At 37.6% G+C, this 21,831-nt stretch overlaps 2 protein-coding genes across 2 annotated transcripts; one reads left to right on the top strand and one right to left on the bottom strand.

The window, feature by feature from the left end:
• Positions 1-1,607: 1,607 nt before the first annotated feature.
• On the bottom strand, positions 1,608-3,697 carry LOC135748495 (uncharacterized protein C14orf93-like). The gene is made up of 5 exons (XM_073811495.1): positions 2,859-3,697; positions 2,682-2,743; positions 2,484-2,578; positions 2,263-2,381; positions 1,608-2,179 (listed from the first exon to the last, which is right to left on the bottom strand). The coding sequence occupies exons 1-5, from the start codon at positions 3,171-3,173 to the stop codon at positions 1,943-1,945; spliced, it is 828 nt and encodes a 275-aa protein (XP_073667596.1). The 5' UTR covers positions 3,174-3,697; the 3' UTR covers positions 1,608-1,942.
• A 1,933-nt stretch (positions 3,698-5,630) lies between these two features.
• LOC141279940 (uncharacterized) lies at positions 5,631-11,092 on the top strand. Its single transcript, XM_073811504.1, has 4 exons — positions 5,631-5,875; positions 6,003-7,274; positions 10,704-10,726; positions 11,060-11,092. The coding sequence occupies exons 1-4, from the start codon at positions 5,650-5,652 to the stop codon at positions 11,090-11,092; spliced, it is 1,554 nt and encodes a 517-aa protein (XP_073667605.1). The 5' UTR covers positions 5,631-5,649.
• Positions 11,093-21,831: the final 10,739 nt, after the last annotated feature.

Below are 21,831 nucleotides of genomic sequence, written 5' to 3'. Positions count from 1 at the left end.
TTTTAATTAATTACGAAATTTGTATTTTATTTTTAAATTGCTATCTTGTGTTTCTGGCGCATTCGCGAATTAATGACTCGTTTGAGTCGATTTCCTCACAAAGTGTTGCAAATAAATGAGTCTTTTGAGTTGTTTCTTTACAAAGCGAATGGGCCGAACGTTTTAAATTGGTTCGCGAATCAGTTTGAATGAATTGTTCAGATCGCTGCAAAAACGGAATCGTCCGAAGCTGTTTTACTCGTAACTCGTATGTAGAAACACGAAGAATATAACCAGTGTTGGGTGACGTGGAAATTAATTTACCAGTCTTTTAACTAAAAGCAAAACTTCACACATGTACCCGCCATTACATACACGTGACCTGTTCGTCGTCAGACACAGTTAAACGCGTGCAACCTCCAGAAGCATTGTAGCACAGATTGAAGAAAGTCCATCGATGATTGACGTCTGATTCGCTGTATACTGTACTGTATGATGTAAGTGATTCTCACAAAACACATGTGACATGACAACGTAAGAAAACATGAGTTTTGTCTAAAATCATTTTTATGTGAGTGTAAACTGTCAATGTCCTCAGACCATCTTAGGAGATTTCTAACTTTATACATGCAAAACTGTTGTCAGTTTACTTGTCTGATATTTCAGCTATAAGCTACATCAACATTGAGACTAGAGTTAATTTGTTAATTTGAAATGCTTGTCTATTCTGTGTTTGTATTCTTTTTTCTGTACTGTTTGTGTATGTTGCAGTTCTACACATACTGTAGAAGTGCCCTTCATAAGTTTTCTTCTGTTTGTTGTGGAGTCAAGAAATGTCTAAACATTAAAAGATGAACATGAGACAAAAGTACAGAATCTGTCACATTATTTTTTTTAATGGTCACTGAGCTGTTTCCTGATTGTTTACACATGAAAAGCATAAAATGTGTAGGATCAGTTTGATTCACTTATGTGCATTTGTGTACAACACACATAAGTCAGCATTTAACACTGCATGAAAAGTGGGATTTTCGTCCCCGTAAGCGCCTGTCGGCTCCCGAAAATCTCCCGAATTTTCGGCAGCTTTCCTCAATTTACCAGCAGCGAGCGTCGCGTTTGTCTGTGTCACAAGTTGTCGTAAACGAACCATGACGTAGTTGGAGAGCCCCGCGCGGGTGCGATGCCTCTAATTAGCATATGAATAGCAGCGAAACCTCTGCCGGCCAGGTAGAGCGTCTCTGGTCTAATTAGCATGTGAATAGCAGCGAAACTAGAGTAACGGCCCACTTGAATGTAATCACTCAGTATTGGCTGAAGTCACAACTTTTAAACAAGTAAAATCCCCCGTGAATGGTTGGCAGATCACTTCAAACCAATCACAAGGGATTTTTCTTGTTTAAAAGTAGTGGCTTCAGCCAATACCGAGTGAGTAAATTCAAGTCGGGCCGTTACTCTAAAGAGGGGGGTTATTGGGCACCCTGGCTCATTATAAATGTAAACCCCAATAACAATAATAAATATATAATTTATGTTATAATTTATTATATATTAATGTCATTGTGCTATGTACTACATTATTCACACCATCAAGGAATATAAGAGAAAACAAAGAGGTTTATTTATAAACACACAGCTGTTTATTCAAAGAAAGAGCTTTATTTATAAACACACATCTATTAAGTCAAAGAAAGAGCTTTAATTATAAACGCACATCTATTAAGTCAAAGAAAGAGCTTTAATTGTAAACACACAACTATGTACAAAGCAGCATAATGTCTCTTATGTTCTCCAAACACGTCAAAAAGTGCGAGACATGCGGGAAAGATCCCTAAAAAACTTTTTTAAAGTGATCAAGTGTTGGAAAAAAAATCCTCAAAAACGTTGAAAAAAAGAGTCACTTTTGCAGGCGCATATGGCGAGTTGCCAGAGAAAAACAACAACTCTAAAACGTTGGGGAAAAGTGTCACTTTTGCAGGCGTATATGGTGAGTTTCCCTGTATTTTGGTGTCGCCTCTAATCTGGATTGCAGCGTTGCACAGAGCTCGGAGAGTTCAAGGCTGCGAGAGGGCGGTGGCCGCACAATCCATCCAGACACCCCGTCAACAATGCCGTCTTCCTCATCAGACATGAGATCTATGGTGGCGCACCTCCAAATTTCCATCTCATCCTCAGCCAGCACACTTCGTCTCGCTTCCAGCAACTTTAATACAATCAATAAAGACAATAAGTGACCTGAAAAATGCTCACATTGACAAAAAACTGATCTAATATAATAAATCTTACCCTTTTTCTTCTGGATCGACTCCGAGCTAAACTTTTCGCATTTTCCGCCCGCGATGCGAGTTCAGGTTGTTTGTATCTGAAGCTCCGGCGTACTGACTCATAATACGTCTTACAGGCAGCTGGAAAACAATTAAATAATACTGGTATTAATAAAAACAGTCACGGTACAATTAAACAAGAAATGAGGAAAAACATTAGTTTTACAGAGAAGTTATACTTACAAACAATGTCGTCACTCTCAGCGGTTAAATCGGGACTTGCTGAAATAGCCCCAAGCAAATAGGAGGTCACGGCTTCGTTGTGAGGCGACGTTAGTCTGTGGAAACAAAATGTGCGGGTTTAAGCTCAGATCTATCAACGTATCTATTTCCTTATACAAGAATAAAAAAAACATTCTTTAAATCATAACGTAACATTACCCTTGCTCTGGTTCATAGCGCCTGCAGTTTGCCTCAGAGTTATGAAGACGCCGTACAGCCTCCTGAAAATTACAAGACAAAAAACACCTCTAAGTTATAAAACACACACTGGTTCTGCTACATTACTTTTAGCTTGGGCTACTTAAAAAATATGCTTATACATAAAGTTATTCTTACCGCAATCTTGGGATTGTGCACCCGTCTTCTCTTCTTGGAGTTATTTTCTTCCACAGTACCGTTACAGTTTTTCGACTCCAAAGCAGCCAACCTATCCTCAATGGTCAGCAACCTGGAGTTTACTGCGGCAAACTGCCCATTCACATTGGCAAACTGCTCATTCACATTGGAAGTAAGCAGAGTAAGCTGACGAGACAGTCCACTCAAAGCATTCAGCAGTTTCTTCTCATCGGTCAGCGGACTGGATGAAAGGGGTTGGTCGCGTCCATGCAGCGGAGTTGAAGGAGAGCTGAAGGCTAGACGCCGTCCTGCCATTGTAGATCTCACGAAAGCGCAAAGTAGCAAAAACACAGGAAATGTAGAAAATTTTTTGAGAACAAACACCAAACTGTGTCTGTTATATGCTCGTCTTGTACCGCTGTATGACTCGTCATAGGCCGTGACCTCGCACGTGATTGGACGAAGGCGACAATCTCGTCTGGCTCCTCCAATCACATGCGAGTTTATTGTTATAAGGAAGATCTCGCGAGACGTGCGCGCATGCGTATATGATATAAACAAGCGCGGTGGCCTGACTCTCTGTTGTGATATCAACACAGTGTGCTGTCAGTTGAAAGATGGAAGTCCCAAGACTGAAGAAACGACCTCGCCGCTTCTGTGAACATTGCAACACTGAACTGTGTCACACACAGTATTTTGACCACAGAAAGCGCTTTTTCAAAAATGGAGTTTGGGAGAAAAAATCCAAAAGGGCTACGTCAGATAACGTACTGAGCCAGCTGCTGTCCAGTCATGAACCCGCTGTGAGTGATGTACCGTCAATGTGTAAAGACCCGGAAGATAACTTTACTGGAGTTAGAGAGATTGGTGGAAGTGAAATGCACTCTGAGGACCCAGAAAAAGAATTGATTGAAGAATTTGAAGAAACGCACCCAGCAAATATCAGTTCAGACAACGGTGAGCTTAATTACATATTTTTTATATTAGCTTTGCTTGGTTTACGTATGTTACAATATTTTAAACAATACTAAAACATATCAACAAGTAAAATAAAATCAACAAGTTAAACAAAAAAGTTTTGAATATACTATATCAAAAAGTAGTCTTCCAGCAAGTTTAATCCATTGTGGTAGCCCTTGCTAACAAAAAGGTTGGAGACCCCTAGTTAAATGTGGTTGATTTTCACTGTTGTTGTTATTGTAATAGTAATTTATAATTAAATAGGAATATCGCGTTTTAATGCATAACAATATCTTGTTATTGTTGTTTTTCAGACGAAACAGCAGATGATCAAAGCATTCATCTTTTCCTGGACTCCAGCGATTCAGAGTCAATGCAAGATGATGAAGACATCTCCTGTTGTGTGGTAAGCATGAAATTACATTTGGATATACTAGTATAAAGTTCAATACATGCTAATCCAGAGCTGAAACGGGAAAACCTAACATGTTTCACCCACATGATTGTTCTCCACTCTCAAATTTCTGTTAGTTAACTAATGAAAGCAACTAAAGTATTAAACACACTTTATAAAGTATATAAAATTCCTAAGATGAAGTTGAAGTGGATGAAGTTCCCACAAAGTACTTAACTGGTTCATTGCACTAAAGCTAGCTGTTTGAGATGCACATGATCTTTTCAAACTACAGTTTTCAAATCTTTTCATACTCAAATGGCCATATTGATGAGTAATGACCATATTAATTGTGTTCTTTTTAAATCTCAAATGACCATATAAACGATGGGCTTTCCAATCTGTAATGGCCATATTCATGATGGGCTTTTCAATCTGTAATGGCCATATTCATGATGGGCTTTTCAATCTCAAATGACCATATTAACGATGGGCTTTTCAATATCTAATGGTTTAATGGTGGTGATGAGTCTGTGCATTGCATGTGTTTTAAATATGTCCTTTACATTTCCATAGGATGACTTTGTGGATGCAGAGGGGGAAATCCTTGCTGAGGAGCCGAGTGAAGCCTATCCTCACATACAAGATGGGGAGGAGCATGGAAGTGATCAGTCCAGAAGTGAAAAACCAGAACACTTGTTGATGAAACTTTTTGCCATGATGCTTTTGTCATGGCAATCAACCTTCAAGATTTCTGATAATGCCATCACATCACTTCTTCTGTGCATCAAACATTTCATGTGGATAATTGGAAATGTTCTCTGTGCTAATACCCTCACTGCCTTTTCAAGCAACATTCCAAAGACTTTATGCTCCTTGAGGAAATGGACTGGTATACTTCGTGACGACTTCTTACAGTATGTGGTTTGTCCAAAATGTATGACAGTGTACATGCTTACTGAAACCTATGAGCTCAGACGGGATGGTACAAAGGTTTGCAGGACTTGTGGTCACATCCCATTCTACAATCACCCACAGCAGAGGTCTGCATTAAGGAAGAAATGTGGCTCTGCCTTGCTAAGAAAGGCTACATATTCGAGCGGTGAAGAGTATGTCCATCCAATACGTTCTTACTGTTACAAGAGTGTTGTGCAGTCTCTGGGAGGACTTGTTAAAAGACCTGGATTTGAAGAGAAATTAGAAGAATGGCGAAAGCGGGAAATGCCAAAGGGTGTGTTAGGAGATGTGTATGATGGACAAGTATGGCAGGATTACCAGTATGTGAATGGAGAGCCTTTTTTAACAGAGCCAAATAATTTGGCCTTGATGCTGAATGTGGACTGGTTCCAACCTTTCAAATATGCACCTTATTCAGTCGGAGCCATCTACTTGATCATTTTGAATCTACCTCGTGAAGACCGTTTTAAGGAAGAAAATATGATTCTCGTTGGACTAATACCTGGACCAAAAGAGCCATCACTAAATATAAATGCTTTCTTAGACCCCTTAGTTGATGAGCTTCAAGAACTTTGGCATGGCGTGATTCTGGAAGACAACTCTTTTTTAGGACATCAGGTTTACAGAGCAGCTCTGCTTTGTCTTTCATCAGATATCCCCGCAACTCGAAAATGTGGAGGCTTTGTTGGACATGGAGCTTACAGAGGTAATTGAAATATTCAAACAGTCTTTACTATACATAACTATAAATGTAAATGTTATAAATAAATCATATATGAATCAAATATAAATATGTGTGTGTATAACATATTGCATTTCATTTTCATTTGCAGGATGTCACAAGTGTTTGAAGACGTTTAGCAAGAAGGAATTTGGTGAAAAAATGGACTACTCAGGATTTGAGAGGTTTTCATGGGAGCCACGCACGTCAAAGGATCACATATACTATGCTGGATTATCCAAACGGGCAAAGACAAAGGCAGAACAGAAAAGAATTGAACGCGAGTATGGAGCTAGATGGTCAGAACTTTTCCGCTTGAGTTACTATGATGCTATCAGATTTGTCGTCATAGATCCAATGCACAACCTTCTCCTTGGTACCGCAAGACATGTATTCAGACTGTGGACAGAATTAGGAATTTTAACAACAAAAAGCCTTGATGAAGTTCAAGCTAGAGTGGAAAGCATCAAAGTACCTTATGAGGTTGGAAGAATTCCATTACGAATTTCATCTGGCTTTACAGGATTTACAGCAGATCAGTGGAAAAACTGGACAACCATTTACTCCCTGTTTTGTCTGAAGGGGCTTATCAACAACAGACACTATGACATGTGGTTTGACTTTGTGCAGGCTTGTATCATACTCTGCTCCAGAGTCATATCCATCAATAGACTGGAAGTAGCAGATCGATACCTGCAGACATTTCTCTCAAAATTTGTCGAACTCTTTGGCCCATTGCACTGCACCCCCAACATGCATCTACATCTTCATTTGAAAGAGTGCATGTTGGATTATGGACCAGTTTATTCTTTTTGGTGTTTTTCATTCGAGCGTTTTAATGAAATACTGGGAAAGTTTAATAACAACAACAGTGCAATTGAAGTCCAGATTATGAGGCAATTTCTGCAGGGCCAACAACTTCGTATGCCATGGACATGTGAATATGGGGCTGAATTTGGCAGTATTTTAGGAAAACAAATGGTTGGGACTTTGTCATGCAATGACACAGCTGATATGCTTTATGTGAAACACAGTGTTTTGGTGTCAGCAGAAAGACTTCTCTTTGAAAACTGCACAGTGGTGCCTCTGACTCCATTCCACCAGACAATCTTGGATGAGCCTGACAGACATGCAATATTGACAATGTATCACCAGATGTACCCTTGTGTCACTGACGTTGACCGTTTTGCCATGACATGCAAACGGGTAACATGTCTGAATGTAACTTACTCAATTGATGGATCTAGAGCAGAAAGGTCAGCATATGTATATGCTAAGTGGTGTGGAAACACAAACAGTTTTGAGGAACCCATCATTGACCCTCTAGCCGAACTACGACCAGCCATTATAAAGCAGTTTGTAGTTGTTAATGTTGTCTCAAAAGGTACTGCATTCAAACATGTAATTGCACAAGTTTCCTGGCTTCATCCCCATCCGGACAGACATTTTTATGGAAAGCCAATAGAAGTTTGGGCGCGTCAGGGAACAGACTTGTCATACCCAGCATCATTTCTGCCTGTTGAGCGCATTGCTGGAGATGTGTGGTTCACACATCCACTGTGCATTTAAGCAAGACCAAAGAAAAGGTCACTGTAGTCATGCCACTATGCACAGTATTTGAACTGTGAAGTAATTGCACAAGTTTCCTTCCTTCATCCCCATCTGGACAGACATTTTGTTGTTTTTGACATGTTGTTTGATGTTGTTTGCATAGAATGTACAAATTGCGCCTGATTAAAACTATTAAAATTGTTGAAATAAATTGTTTTGTGTATCTTTTTTTACCTAATAGTGGTTATTGGTAATGACATGCAGAGTAATTAATCTACACTGTTTGCCTGGACCAATTGAATCTACTTAAAGGGATAGTTCACTTTAAATTGAAAATTCTGTCATCATTACTCCTCCTCATGTTGTTCTAAACCTGTATGAATTTCTTTTTTCTGATGAACACAAAAGATATTTTGAGAAATTATGAACATTGAACTTAAATATAATTTGTACTAGCCCGTATAATAAAATTAAAACAAACTTGGTTGCCCTAAAAAAGTAAGTAATGTGAACTAAAACAAGTATATTTGACTTAAAATTTCTAATAATTACAATATTATTCAGAAAGTGCATTAAACTTAATTTTAAGTTAATTTTGAATTACTCTGTCCAACATCTCTGCTTAGTTAACTTAGTTTAAAGATTTCTATTTTTATAATATTTTTTATAATTCTTAAAATTTTATATTTATAATTCTCTTTTCCCCTGAAACACACACAAAACTGCGTTTTTGACAACAATTGTCAGTACTGTGGAGAAAAATACAATACAATGTGGTGTTTGTGTCAATAAACACTGATCACCTGAACGGTGACTTTCAGTTACAAAAATGGTAATGTATCATTTGCAACTAAACAACATGAATAATATAAGAGCATAAACCTCTATGACATTTTAACAAATGTATAAGTAGTTAAAGTTCTTATTAGTTCTTAATTCTGTAAAAAAGCTAAAATAATCATTATATTCAGGGACAAAGGATAATGGGTATTCCTTACAACATATACTGATAAAGTTCATTCACTTGAATGTTTTAGTTTAATTCATTTTATATGCTTAAAAGTTAAATGTACATGTCCAAAACTCAAAATATTAAGTGATGTTTATATAATTAAAACAATATTTGGGTTAACAGTGTAGCATACTTTAAAAATGAATTAATTCAAGCTAAAATTTAAGAGTCTGTAATTTGGCTACACTGATACAAGAGATTTTCTTAAAATCAAAGTTTAAAACCTCTCAGAATGTCACCTGAGTAAAACTCCCCCAGCTGCTACCCTGATGTGCATTTGTATAGCTCACAGCATGTTCATTTACATGTTAAAGCCTCCCCTAGAATTAGGGGAAGGGGGGACAACTTCCAAGCAAGGCCCAAGTCAATTTCTGACCATTTCTGACAGTTTTCGATGTTGCCTGCAAATTGTCATGCGCAGTCGTATACTTGGAGTTTCACGCCAATCTACATTGCCACATTCTGACGAAAATTCCACTTTTCATGCAGTGTAATGCTGCTGTTCTTTGTTGTTAAAGCATGTATGTGTTGAAACATAAACAAAGGTTAATAAAATGTGACATTCTAAACTTCTGACATACTGATATTTATCTTACCAATTTCTGGTCTCCACAGCAAACAGAAAAATCTTGTCTTTTCAGTTCTGATACTTATGGAGGGCACTGTATTGTGTGTGTGTGTGTGTGTGTGTGTGTGTGTGTGTGTGTGTGTGTGTGTGTGTGTGTGTGTGTGTGTGTTTGCGCGTGTATATCTAGATTTATTTTTTCATGAGTAACTAGTAACTCGCTACTTGAGTATTATTTTCATTGCATACTTTTTACTTCTACTTGAGTAATTATTTATTTAGTTACAGGTACTTGTACTTTTACTTGAGTAAAATTTTTGGCTACTCTTTCCACTGTTAAAATCTTCATGAATCTAGGCTGAGTTTGCCATGTTTAAGCCTAAATAATCAGACAGATAGCAGCTAGCTATCATAGCTTGCAGACAAGCAGCCTAGGCTAAAAAATTTTTGGTAGGCATTAGGCAAACATGTTTGCTGATTTTAATAACCCTGTTATTCTCAGTCCTTCATATAGGCCGTGAGTTAAAAGGGGGGGGGGGTGCCCTTTATTTAGGTCAGAGCAACTGCCCCTAAAAATTCCTGTGCACGTCCCTGTTGTCTATGTTCAGTCTTACGATATAAAAGTCCTCCTTCCATGTATAGTTTCCTCCATTCATGTATTACGCCTGTTTCACACCGCATGCGTGAGCAACGCGTATGCGTAGCGTGAGCAGCGCGTGAGGAGAGCGTTTGCTGCGCGTGGCCATTGTACTTTCACACCGGCTGCGTTTGCAGCGCATACTGTGCAGTTTAAATAACAGTATAAAAATCTCAAGTTCACAATACTTTATTTTACATGCATTTATGAGCAAAACCTCTTTAAGACACTTTTTGAAGGTCAGTGTAATTTATATAAATGATTTGTTTAATCCACATTGTTTTCGTGCTGTTCTGGTCCATGTAAGTACAGATATAGACACAAAACACAACTATAGACATAAAAAGCCCATGGCACATTATAAAATCTGTTTCTCTGAATTTTTACGATAAAATAAAGAATTCACTCAGTGATTGACAGCATATAGCAGTCGATCATGTTTCCCTTCAACAGTTTAAGCATAAGATTTAAATTTATAAATTAATCTATTTCTCTGAAGATTATTAAGATAGATGAGGACTCATTTGCTGGGCAGAAAGTGAATGAACGCAGTCTTCTGGCAACAGTGTGTTAATATTTCATTGCTTTCTTTTAAATTGCTCAAAGTCATGACTGTTTCAAACACACTTGGCTTCACATTCGTGATTTTATTGTAAAATTACCCTTTTTCGCGTCAATCCACGACCATTTAAACTATAAACAATGCCCTGTCACTTTAATTGAGCGTGAGCAGCGCAGCAAAAATAGAGCCGACGCCGAAACGATAGCAGCACTGCTGCTTCAGCAACGCTCCTGCCACGCAGGCACGCGCTGCTCACGCGTGCGGTGTACATGCTTTAACTTGTTAACATGGGCGCCGAAAAAAACACGCGCTGCTTACGCGCTGCTCACGCATGCGGTGTGAAACCGGCGTTAGTTTCCTGACAGCTCCTCTGGCTCCTCGTCTTATGTCACTACTAAGTATGACATTAGATTCCTTAACGATATCTGCAATATTTGGATCAGTTCTTTGTGCATTTCTGAATTCATCCTGTGTTTTCTCTTCCAGGACCTCTTGGATACTACACTCAGGTAAGTCTTTCTGAGCCATGTTGAAAACAGCAAGCCAAGCTACATCCTGTTGCTCTGCAGACCTACTTCCTTCTTCTTCTGTACATTCTGTGATGTATTGGTCGATATTTAGTGAAAATCTGGAGAGCATGTCAGCATCAGCATTCACTTTCCCAGGTTGGTATTTGATATTAAATCTGAAATCCGAGAGTTCTCCAAACCATCTGTAGCCCACGACATTAAGTTTAGCTGTACTCATGATATATGTCAAAGGGTAATTATCTGTTATGAGGTGCATAAACTGAACATTCTTTCCTTTCCTTTTATTTGTTCTTTCTTTGACTGTTTCTGCAGGACCCTTCTTCCCTTGTAATAAGTCATAAATAGGTTTTGCAATGCAAAAGAAATCTATGGGTTCTTCAGTCAAATGGCTAATGTCTAAGGATTCCAGCGCAACACTTCAGTCTGCTTTCTGTCAAGTTCTTCCATGGCCTCGGCACTATTCACTTCAATTTCAACTGGTTCAATTGTGTGGTCTGTTTCTACAATTTTTGCCATTGGTTGTATGCTTCCAAGTGTTGTTCGACGAGGCAGCACAATATCATGGTTGGTGTAATTTACTACAGGAACTTGAATGAATGGCCTTGTTGTCCCACAAACTTCCAACAATCCATCACCAACTTCAAGCTGATCAAACTGAGGGTCTTCTTGATTAGACTCAAACAGAGGAAGTGAATCTGGTGAGTTACAATTTACAGGTACTTTACATTTAACATTTGCCACATGAGCTGACAGAATCAGAACTTCCTGTAGCCCCACCCTGACAGTGCCGATGGTACATTAGATGGCTTTTGAGTCTGTATGAAGTTCACAATTACACACGCTTGATCATCTTCTATTTGCATTGGTCCACTAAGTAATGTTGTGATAGTAGACATAACTGTTTTTCCACTTGTCTGTCCCCTAATCAACTGCTCAATCACATTAAATCCAAGCAGAGGTCATCACAAACCATACTACCAACCAAAAAGGAAACTTCAATTGCCAAATCAGGATCACTGTTTCCAGGTAAGTTCACAGTGGCTTCAACCCATCAAACAGTAGAGTCTCTCCATTAACAGCCAGTACAGTAAGGGGTTTGGTTCCTAATAATTCACTCAGAGGTTGAAGTCTTTGATGAGGTAGGTACGTTTTTCTCCCAACTGTGGTCAAGAATACTGACTTGAGCACCTTTATCAAGTAAAACAGTCACTGAGTTGCCGTTTATGTAACACTTTAACAAACACTTGTTTCCAACTAATGCTGCAACCTTGTTCTGTGCTGAACTTGTTTATCTCGATTTGTGAGGAAAAACTGCACCATTCACATTGACATCATGGGCCCTGTTATCTGCTGACCTTGCTTCATTGTGGTGTTGCCTGTTTGCTACCTGTCCTCTTTCGACTGACTGGTAAGTTCTTCCATCACCTTTAATTCTGTTACAGCCTTGAGCCTTGAGCGGTGCGGTAATATTACCATCAAAGCGCCTCTCTAAAAATTCCGCTCGCTCAGCACCGCTCGTTGAACCCAGAACGCCCTTTGATAATTTGCTAGTTCGAGAATCTGTAAAAACGTCTAGCAATAAGTTATGGAATTCAAGCCTTATACATAAATGTAAAGTAAAAATCAAAGTTAAGATTAGACAGGAAGAAAACTTTGAAAGGAAGTGCGGAAAGACTGTAAAAGTTAGCAAATATTCATCCTGGAATCTGAAGCGGCACTTTGCAAGAAAGCACAAGGATGTGCTACGAAAACATGGTAATAATGCATCAAAAGGTAAGCTAGTTACATACCATTCGATGATAAATAATTAGCTACACATGAATAGGTAAGGTAAAATGCTTGTGTTGAATGGAGCCATAAATCCGATCATGATGACATGCGGACAAAATCATGGCCACGAATTATCTTTTATGCTACATTATGAACATTTCTTTTTCTTATTTAGTCTAAAGTATGGCCATAATATAAAATTCGTTCCCAATATTCAACAGTTTGTTCCTTGGAATTAATTATTATAATATTTCGTAATTACTATTACAATTATTATTACTTCAAATTATGAATTAGCCTAGTAAAACACGTGGATGTCGTGGAAACAAATTGTTAATTTGAATTATATACGGAGCTCCATATCAAACTGGATCTTAGCTAACAAACAACTGTATGTAAATACAGAAAAAAACACTACAAAAGTTACTACATCATTTAAAAATATTATTTAAAAAAAACTTAACCGAACCATTAAGCAGACATATAATTTAGATGTAGGCAACAGTAAATAATAATAATAATAATAATAATAAATAATAATTATTCTTCTAAATATCAATTAAGCGTCATTAATAATAAAAATAATAATACAAATATTACAAAACGTCATGCAATTATTAATGCGTCTTTAATCCCGCTCTTTAAACTCCCAAATGAAACAATTTTGTTTCTTTCCACTTCCCTGGTTTCTCTTCTTTGCCGTCTTCCATGTGTCAATGTCGTAAAATGAGGGCGTGGGGGAGGTGGAGACTTGAATTTATATGGGCGTGTTATTCTAATGACAACCTTTTTTCGCCGCCGCATTTATGAAGGGCAGATATTGCTTACACCTGAATTTCAGAGGTACGCACAGCTTCATAAATCAGGCGGTGAGAGGAGTGTAAGCATAATGTTACGCCAACATATACGCCCGTTTCTACGCAAGAATGATAAATGAGGGCCAATGTGTCTGGTTTGTTTTAACGAGTCAATAGCATTTGTTAAAGCTTCAACTTGAGTACTTACCCAGCTAACAGAAAAAAAGTTCTAAGAACGTTCCCAACGTTCCCGAAAACGTTCTGCCAATGTAAAAAGTGTCCAGTTTTCTTGACGTTCTAAGAACGTTTTTGTGTTGTCTGAAAGTTAGAGGAATGTAACATTTTACCATTTTTAAACGTTATGACAATGTCATGTTTTAATGTTCACACAATGTTTAAAACAACATGTTTAAAACAATGTTTATTATACTGACTTGTTTGATTGTTATGTAAATGATAGAGAAATAGTGCATTTCATTATTTTATAAAACATTATTTCTGAATGTTCAGTAAATATATTGCTGTAGAAAACACAATTCACTTATTAGGTTTAGATGTTGATGTTTTGTTTCATTTTAAGTTACAATTATTGTGATTAGTGTTTGTTTTAGTTGGACTCTTGACCCTTGACTTTTTGCTTGCTAGTTTTTTTTCCCTGGTTTTGTTAACTTTGTGTTAATACGCCACATTTGTTATGAACATGTAAAGTTAATAGCGTAATTCTGTTGTGGTTGGTACATAATGGTAAAGATCATGACCTAAATAATTTACTAATCAAAAGTTTATTTTCTGTCAATAATTTATATGAGATCTAGCACTTTCACAGCAGTTTGTCATTAAGGAGTTTTAGAAACTTTGGACAAAAAATATCCGCTGTATAATTGGGACGCACAAACATCAAGAATCAAAGTATGAATCTCAACCATGGTGACAATTAAATGAAAAACTTTATGCTGCAATGCATGCTGGGTATCAACAAATTACAAATCTCATTCAGGACTCCCAGCATGCACTGCAGCATGGATAAATAATGATCTTTTTTACAATTTATTTGTCACCATGGTTGAGATTCATACTTTCTTTTTTCAGCTTTCTTATAGCTAAGGACAAAATGTGGTCCACTTGTCCGTCCCATTTTAAATCACTCTGAATGGTAACTCCTAAGATCTTAAAGTGCCCATCTTATGACTGCTTTTCCACAAGTTATATAGGTGTATGAGTTCCATAAAGCATGTTTCAAAAGTTGTTTGCTCGAAATAGCTTGTAGGAAAAGATTGTTACCCATCTCTAGTAGCCTCTGTTTCAGGGCAGTTCAGATTGTGCCGTTTTGAGCTAGTCTTACATATTTATGAGCTGCTGCTCCTTTGATCACGCCCCACTACTAACGTCATGTGCCCGTGCGCATGCTCAGTGGTATCGTGAGCAGTACAGACCATACTGTGTTATTATTTTATATATTATTATTATTAACGGTTTATGTTGCCAACAGACAAATCATGCAGAAAAGTATCACTAATAAGTACACTACAGGAGAAGAAACTCATGACACACAATGATTCCAGAGTAAATTGTGATGTTACGTTAGCAGTCACAACAATAAACTCGTTTACCCTGGACAATGCTAACATATTCCCATTATAAAACATTTTCAAGCGCATTATTTTCACAAATTACAGAAATTAAGACCCGGCGGGGGATGTATACTGCTTGTGGACCGCGTGCTAATTGCTAGAAGCTAGCGGGAGGTCCAAACCGTAAAGTTATAAGAGGCTCGGGGGTTAGCCTCGTCAGAAAAGCCGGGGCGGTAAGGCCCGGTCTCGGTGTGTCAAACTCATCATGACACACAAAGATTCCAGCGTAAATTGTGATGTAGCAGTCTGAACAATACACGCGTTTTCCCTAGAAGCTAGCGGGAGGTCCGGACCGTGTATATATCTATGCGGACCGTAAAGTTATTAGAGGCTCGCCTCGTCAGAAAAGCCGGGGCGTACGGTCTCGGTTAGTTTGGCAAAAAGCTTTTAGCTCTAGCATCATAAATGTAGTATTTTGTGACAGAAGATGACAACATGCAAAATATAACGTGACTTCTTACCTTTTGCGATGATACAACGCGTTTCAGATGAATTGAATCCAGTCTGTTTCAGATGTGTGAATGATCCATGAAAGTCCAATAAAATACATCCAATGACCATTTTTGTCCACAAATGCGTATAATCCGTGAAATATAGATACATAGTCTGTTGTTTACATCAGATTTCGCATGAAGGTCTTATCGCCTACAATCTGAGGACTGTTTGCGTCATAACACAGTGTATATAAGATTACTCCGGGTTCCAATAACTACGCGTTAAAACTTTGTTTTTAAAGGTAGGTGGGAGTATAATCCATAATATCCAAATAGCGCTGTTATTTCCGTGAGAGATGATAACAGCACAGAGGGTCTCATTCAAGTGACTGCTCTATGCTCTCTAGCTACCTGGTGGGTGGAGACCTGCGAGTGGGGTGGTGGGCGGGAAAATTCAAACTGAATGTGACGAAACGGTTTGTTACGTCACAACGGAGCTGAGTTTTAGCTAGCGCAATCTGAGACTCAAGGCAGAGGACATTCAGAAACCTGTATCTCACTCAAAACAGCATGGATGGATTTTTTTCCAAGTTTGTATGCGTGTGGGAGCATCAGAGACACAAATGAACACCCCAAAACCCAGAAAAAGTGAGTTTTTCATAATACGGGCACTTTAACAGAGTCACAGATTTTTTGAATGTTCTGATCTATAGAAAGTGGTGGCCAAGCTGGTAAATGTTTCATACGGGAGACATGTAAGACATTACATTTTTTTTATTTTATTATCCTTAACCCAGATGCCAAGTTAATTTAATGTATGCTGGAGAGAACAGGGCTGATGAACTGTCCGCCTTTGGGCCATGGTCATGTCATCCACATATTTCCAGTGGGTAATTTGATCTTGAAGAGCATTGTTAATCAGTGCTAGGAAGATTATGGGTCCCAGTACGGTTCCTTGGGCAACTCCACATGAAGGATACTCCCAATCGGATAAATATCCATGGTAACGCACTTTTTGATGACGATTAGACATAAAACTACTGATCCATGGAATAAGACTAGGTCTCGCTCCAAGATCCAGAAGGCACTTTACTGCTACAGTATGGTCGATGGCATCAAAAGCTTTGGCAAAATCTGTTGTAACTAATGTGCACACTGAACCTGGTTCATCACAAGCTTTATCAGGCTAACCAAATTATGTGTTGTGGAATGGTTGTGTCGACTACCAAACTGCATAGGATCTAGGTTTGGTGTGATATCATTCACAATCCATTGCTCAATAATTTTTCACAAATTCTTGACAGTTGAAATGTTAATGAGATGTCTTAGTTCCTCGATATTCGGAGGGGAAGATTTTGGTATGTGTACAAAACATGGCCTCTTTCCATTGTGTGGGAACGACACCTTCTACAAGGGAGCTGTTAATAATGTCACAAATACGATTGCTGATTTCGCATGCAAACTACTTCAATATTCTTGGGGGAATAATGTCAGTGCCAGGGGAATTGTGAAAATTAAGAGAGGATAATTTTCTGTACACTTCCCATTTTGAAATGATGGGCAAGGGTGGAGATGAAAGGTAAGAAGGTAGATCTGCATACTTAAGAGGCGGGAGAGATTGAGACACCTCGGCCAACTTTGTGTTATCACTTTAGCAGTTGTTACAAAATCTTGGGAGTTAATTACCGGGAAGTCTGGACTTTTCCACAATTTCCGGAGACGACGAGGAGGGTTGTTTTAAAGGGGACATATTATGAAAATCTGACTTTTTCCATGTTTAACTGCTATAATTGTGTCCCCAGTGCTTCTATCAACCTAGAAAATGTGAAAAAGATCAACCCAGTAGCTTAGTTTTGGTAAACCATTCTCTGCAAGCATGTGAAAAAATAGGTCATTGTAATTTAGCTCCTATTGTGATGTCAGAATAAGGTAATACCGCCCCCTTTATCTGCACTATCCAACCACAGCACTGCCATTTAGTTCAGAGAGAAAAAGAGAGAAAAGAAGGACTTGCCATCACAATTGAGTTTCAATTGCAACAAACCACCATCATTGTGATCAGTGTTTGCACTTCAGCCGCTCATTTGCATTTTAAATGACAAACCCAAAACGGCACACTTTTGCTCAGACCTAGATTAAGACTTAGTTTACATCTTAAAAAAAATCTCATAATATGTCCCCTTTAATATAATCTCTTCCTACATGCACAGAAACACGTTAACTGAGCTAGAAGATCAAGGTTAATTACAGTTACTGTTTTTTAATGACCGTATCGAAGAGATCATTCAGCAGCATGTACTTGATAATGTAAATGATCAAGCCACGTGTGATTTTATTAGACTGATGTGTATACAAAGACAATGGTGATACACAGCTTTTAGAGGATCAAAAGCTACTTGGCAGAACAGAAAAATCACAGATTATTGTGATTATTAAGATTCGTGAACGAATCGTTCTTTTGAACTGGTTCTTTTCAGTGAACGACTTGAATCAGTACACCTCATCGGACTGAATCGTTTAAAAAGTATGTGTCTCGAGACAGCAATGATCCACAAGTTACTCACTTTCAGATGTGCTCGACAGTCATTCCGATTCTAATTAAGAGAGTAATCCGTATTTTAACTCGTACAAGCTCTCCCCAACAGTATCACTGACTAAACCGAGACATGGTGAATTTTGTGGATACTGAGCATGCGCAACAAACATACTGGTATTCCAGAGTCACCTATAAAATGAATACCTGAATCAAGAGCGGTTTCTATCGGACGCGTCCGACTTAATGAGCCGTTAATACTGCGCATGTGTTACTGAAAAGCACGATACAGCGACTCTTGAGTCAGGAACATGTTGCTGCATTTATGGAGTCACCAGTTCACTGATTTGAGAACAGTTTCTATCGGACGCGTCCATAGAACTAATCAAAGAACTGTGGATACTGAGCTAGCGTGAGCCAAACAGTACGGACATCAGTGCGTTGCTGTGCTAATACTATAGCCTACATGAACTAAGATGATTGACAGACATAAAGTAAGTTTATTTAATTTTACCATAAAACTTACGCGAAATATGCCAGTTTTATTAAACACCGTTTTGACGATGTATTTGTTAGGTGTGTGTGTGCAGATTATATTATAAGTTGTTATGAACTTGATCATGATTTCTGTTAAAAGTTTTTGAATGTGCTTTAGTTTGAATTTTTTTTATTTTTTTTATGTATTTTACCCTCCTGAATGATAGAATTAGATGCGAAAGACGTCATTACGTAAAGTACGTTAAAGAACTGGTGAATCGGTTTTTTGAACTAGTTCTTTGAAACGAACTGTACGAAAGAACTGATTCACAAAAAAGAGTCGGACTTCCCATCACTAAAAACACCACATACAAGGCACTTACAATCCCCTCAGTCTGATAGTAGATTGTACATGAGAGATTTGTCATACTTACCACACAGAGAGTTCAAAATACATGGGGGTAGGTGACAACACATCGCATACAATAGTTTGTGTAAGCAGATCACCGAAGGCTACAGAACAAACTATACTAAGAGAGAGATCATTCAAGCTTTTTTGCGCATAATAAAGCTGCGACAATGCAAAGAGATATTCATTAACAAAGATGATTTAACTGTGATTGAACTATTCCAAGAGTTGATGAGCACCAGACAACGTGAGAATGAAACACCTCAGCAGTTTCTCGGGTAATAGGACTAAAACAAAAGGTAATTTTTGCATCAAAACAGAGTCACAACAATATTGAGTATAAGCCACATCCCAGCTAGAAATAAAAAGTTCTAAGAACGTTTCCTGAAAGTTCCCAATGTTCCCAAAAACATTCTGCCAACATTAAAAGTGTCCAGTTTTTTTTAAGTTCTAGGAACGTTTCTGTTGTCTGAACGTTAGAGTAATGTTACATTTTACCATTTTTAAACGTTATGACAATGTCATGTTTTAATGTTCACACAATGTTTAAAACAACAACTGTTTTTATATTGACTTGTTTGACTGTTATGTAAATGATAGAGAAACATTGCATTTTATTATTTTATAAAACATTATTTCTGAATGTTCAGTAAATATATTGCTGTAGAAAACTCAATTCACTCACTATGTTTAGATGTTGATGTTTTGTTTAATTTAAAGTCACCCTTATTGTGATTAGTGTTTGTTTTAGTTGGACTCTTGACACTTGACTTTTGCTTGCTATTTTTTTCCTGGTTGTGTTAACTTTGTGTTAATGCACCATATTTGTTATTAAAAGTTAATAGTGTAATTCTGTGGTGCTCAATACATAATGGTAAAGATCATCACCTAATTCTTTTACTAATCAAAAGTTTATTTTCTGTCAAAAATGTAAATGAGATCCAGTGCTTTCACAGCAGTTTTTCATTAAGGAGTTTTAGAAACTTTGGACAAAAAATATCTGCTGTATAATTGGGTTGCACAAACATCAAGAATCAGAGTAACTTTTGCCTCTACAGTTAACCAAGATAATTTAATATGCATCTCACGCACGCTAGTGCAAAAAGAGCAGTGCAGAGCTACTCTGGCTGCTCTATTCTGTGCAATTTGAAGTTTTCTAAGATGTTTTTGAGCCGCACTACTCCAAACTACTGGACAGTAATATAAGTGAGACAGAACAAGACTTTGGACAACGTTTTTCAATGTAGCATTTGGACAATATACAGAGCATTTTCTGAACATAGCAATGCCCCTGCCCATCTTACTGACAATGTGGTCAATCTGGTCTGACCAAGATAATGAATTATCTAGTCTAACACCCAGCAGTGTAAATCTGGTAACCTGTTCGACCACATTGCTCCCTATATGCAGATTAAGTGAGGTGATTCTTGGTAACATGTATCTATTGCAAAATATCATACATTTAGTTTTGGAAATATTCAATACCAATCTATTATTTTTCACCCAGTCCATTACTGTTTTTTACGGAGCCCTTCTGATGACATGGTAAAACTTTTTTTTTAAATCGTGGCCACGAATTAGCAATTCGTTCCCACGAATTATTAAATCGTGCGCACGTTTTAGTAATTCGTTCCCTCGTTTAAGCTAAATCGAGCGCACGATTTAGTAATTCGTTCCCTCGTTTAAGCTAAATCGTGCGCACGTATTAAGTATAAAATTCATACACCTTATGGCTTCTGTATATATACAGTTTATTAACTCCTTCACAGAATTTCATAAAATATATTGGGACATAACGTGAGCTAACGCATTGATACAGTGCTATATAAGGATCAAATTCATACATCTTGGGTCTTAAACCGTTTTATTCATTCCTGCCCAGAATAATAAAAAAACAATAATCGGGAAATGAACATGACCCTTAACGCATAAATACAGTGCTATTTAAAGATCAAGATTAATCTATATACCTTATTAATGAGCCATACTTCATATACAGTTTTATTAATTCCTGTGCAGAATAAAAAAAACTTTAACACAACCTTTAGGACATTAACATGACGCTTAATGCATGCTAATGCATTACATACAGTGCTTTTAAGATCAAAATCACTTTATTAATAAGTCACATATTCCTGCACAGAATTAAAAAACATATTGGGACATTAACGTGACGCAGTAATAAATTAAACTAAATAATTCAGTGGCTTAAATATCACTAAAATAAAATAACTTAATAAAATCTCTTTATGTCACTTGGGTGATTTTTTTTAGTTAGACAAATTATTGTGTAAATATTATTTGGGTGTATACATAAAATAAAATAAGTATTTAACTAACAGATTATTTCTAATAAAAATCCTTAATATTTGTTGTAAATCAAATTCATACAGTTTTATTAATTCGTGCCCAGTAGGCTACTTAATAACCGGGACATTAACGTGACGCTTAACGCATTAATAAAGTGCTATTTAAAGATCAAGTTTACAGGGTGTCCGCGGATCCTTAAAAAGTCTTAAAACGTCTTAAATTCCGTAGTATGAAAATAAGGCCTTAATAAGCATTAAAATGTCTTAAATCCGGGTATCAAAGGTCTTAAAATGTTGTCCAACCAACACCGCCAAGAAGATTGTAACTGTTTTATACATGTTCGTCTCATGTGTCAGGAAAAACTGAATAGGTGGAATCTACTAAAGCACAAGTTTGCGGGGAATTCGCTAAAGTGCGTGGACCGGGTATAAGCAAATGGAGAAAAGTGTGAGTTTTAGCTATGGGGAAGTGCACATTTAATGAAAACTGGTTACTTAACCCTGATTTTGCTCCGTGGTAAAGACAAGTTAGCGTACGGGGTCCGTTGTTTATTTTGCAAGAAAGCTGTAAAACTCAGAACAATGGGCATCAAAGCTTTAGTGTCACACATGCAATGTAAGAAACATAAAGCCGCTGCAGAAACCTGTTAAAAACATCCGGCATTTCTCCGTTCTGTTGTGCCTGCAGCAGTAGCCCTAAAGAGCACCACGGCATGCTAAACAT

Source organism: Paramisgurnus dabryanus, chromosome 13 (genome assembly GCF_030506205.2).
Source record: "Paramisgurnus dabryanus chromosome 13, PD_genome_1.1, whole genome shotgun sequence".
NCBI classification, from domain to species: Eukaryota; Metazoa; Chordata; class Actinopteri; order Cypriniformes; family Cobitidae; genus Paramisgurnus; species Paramisgurnus dabryanus.
This window is presented reverse-complemented; position numbering and strand designations above follow the sequence as displayed.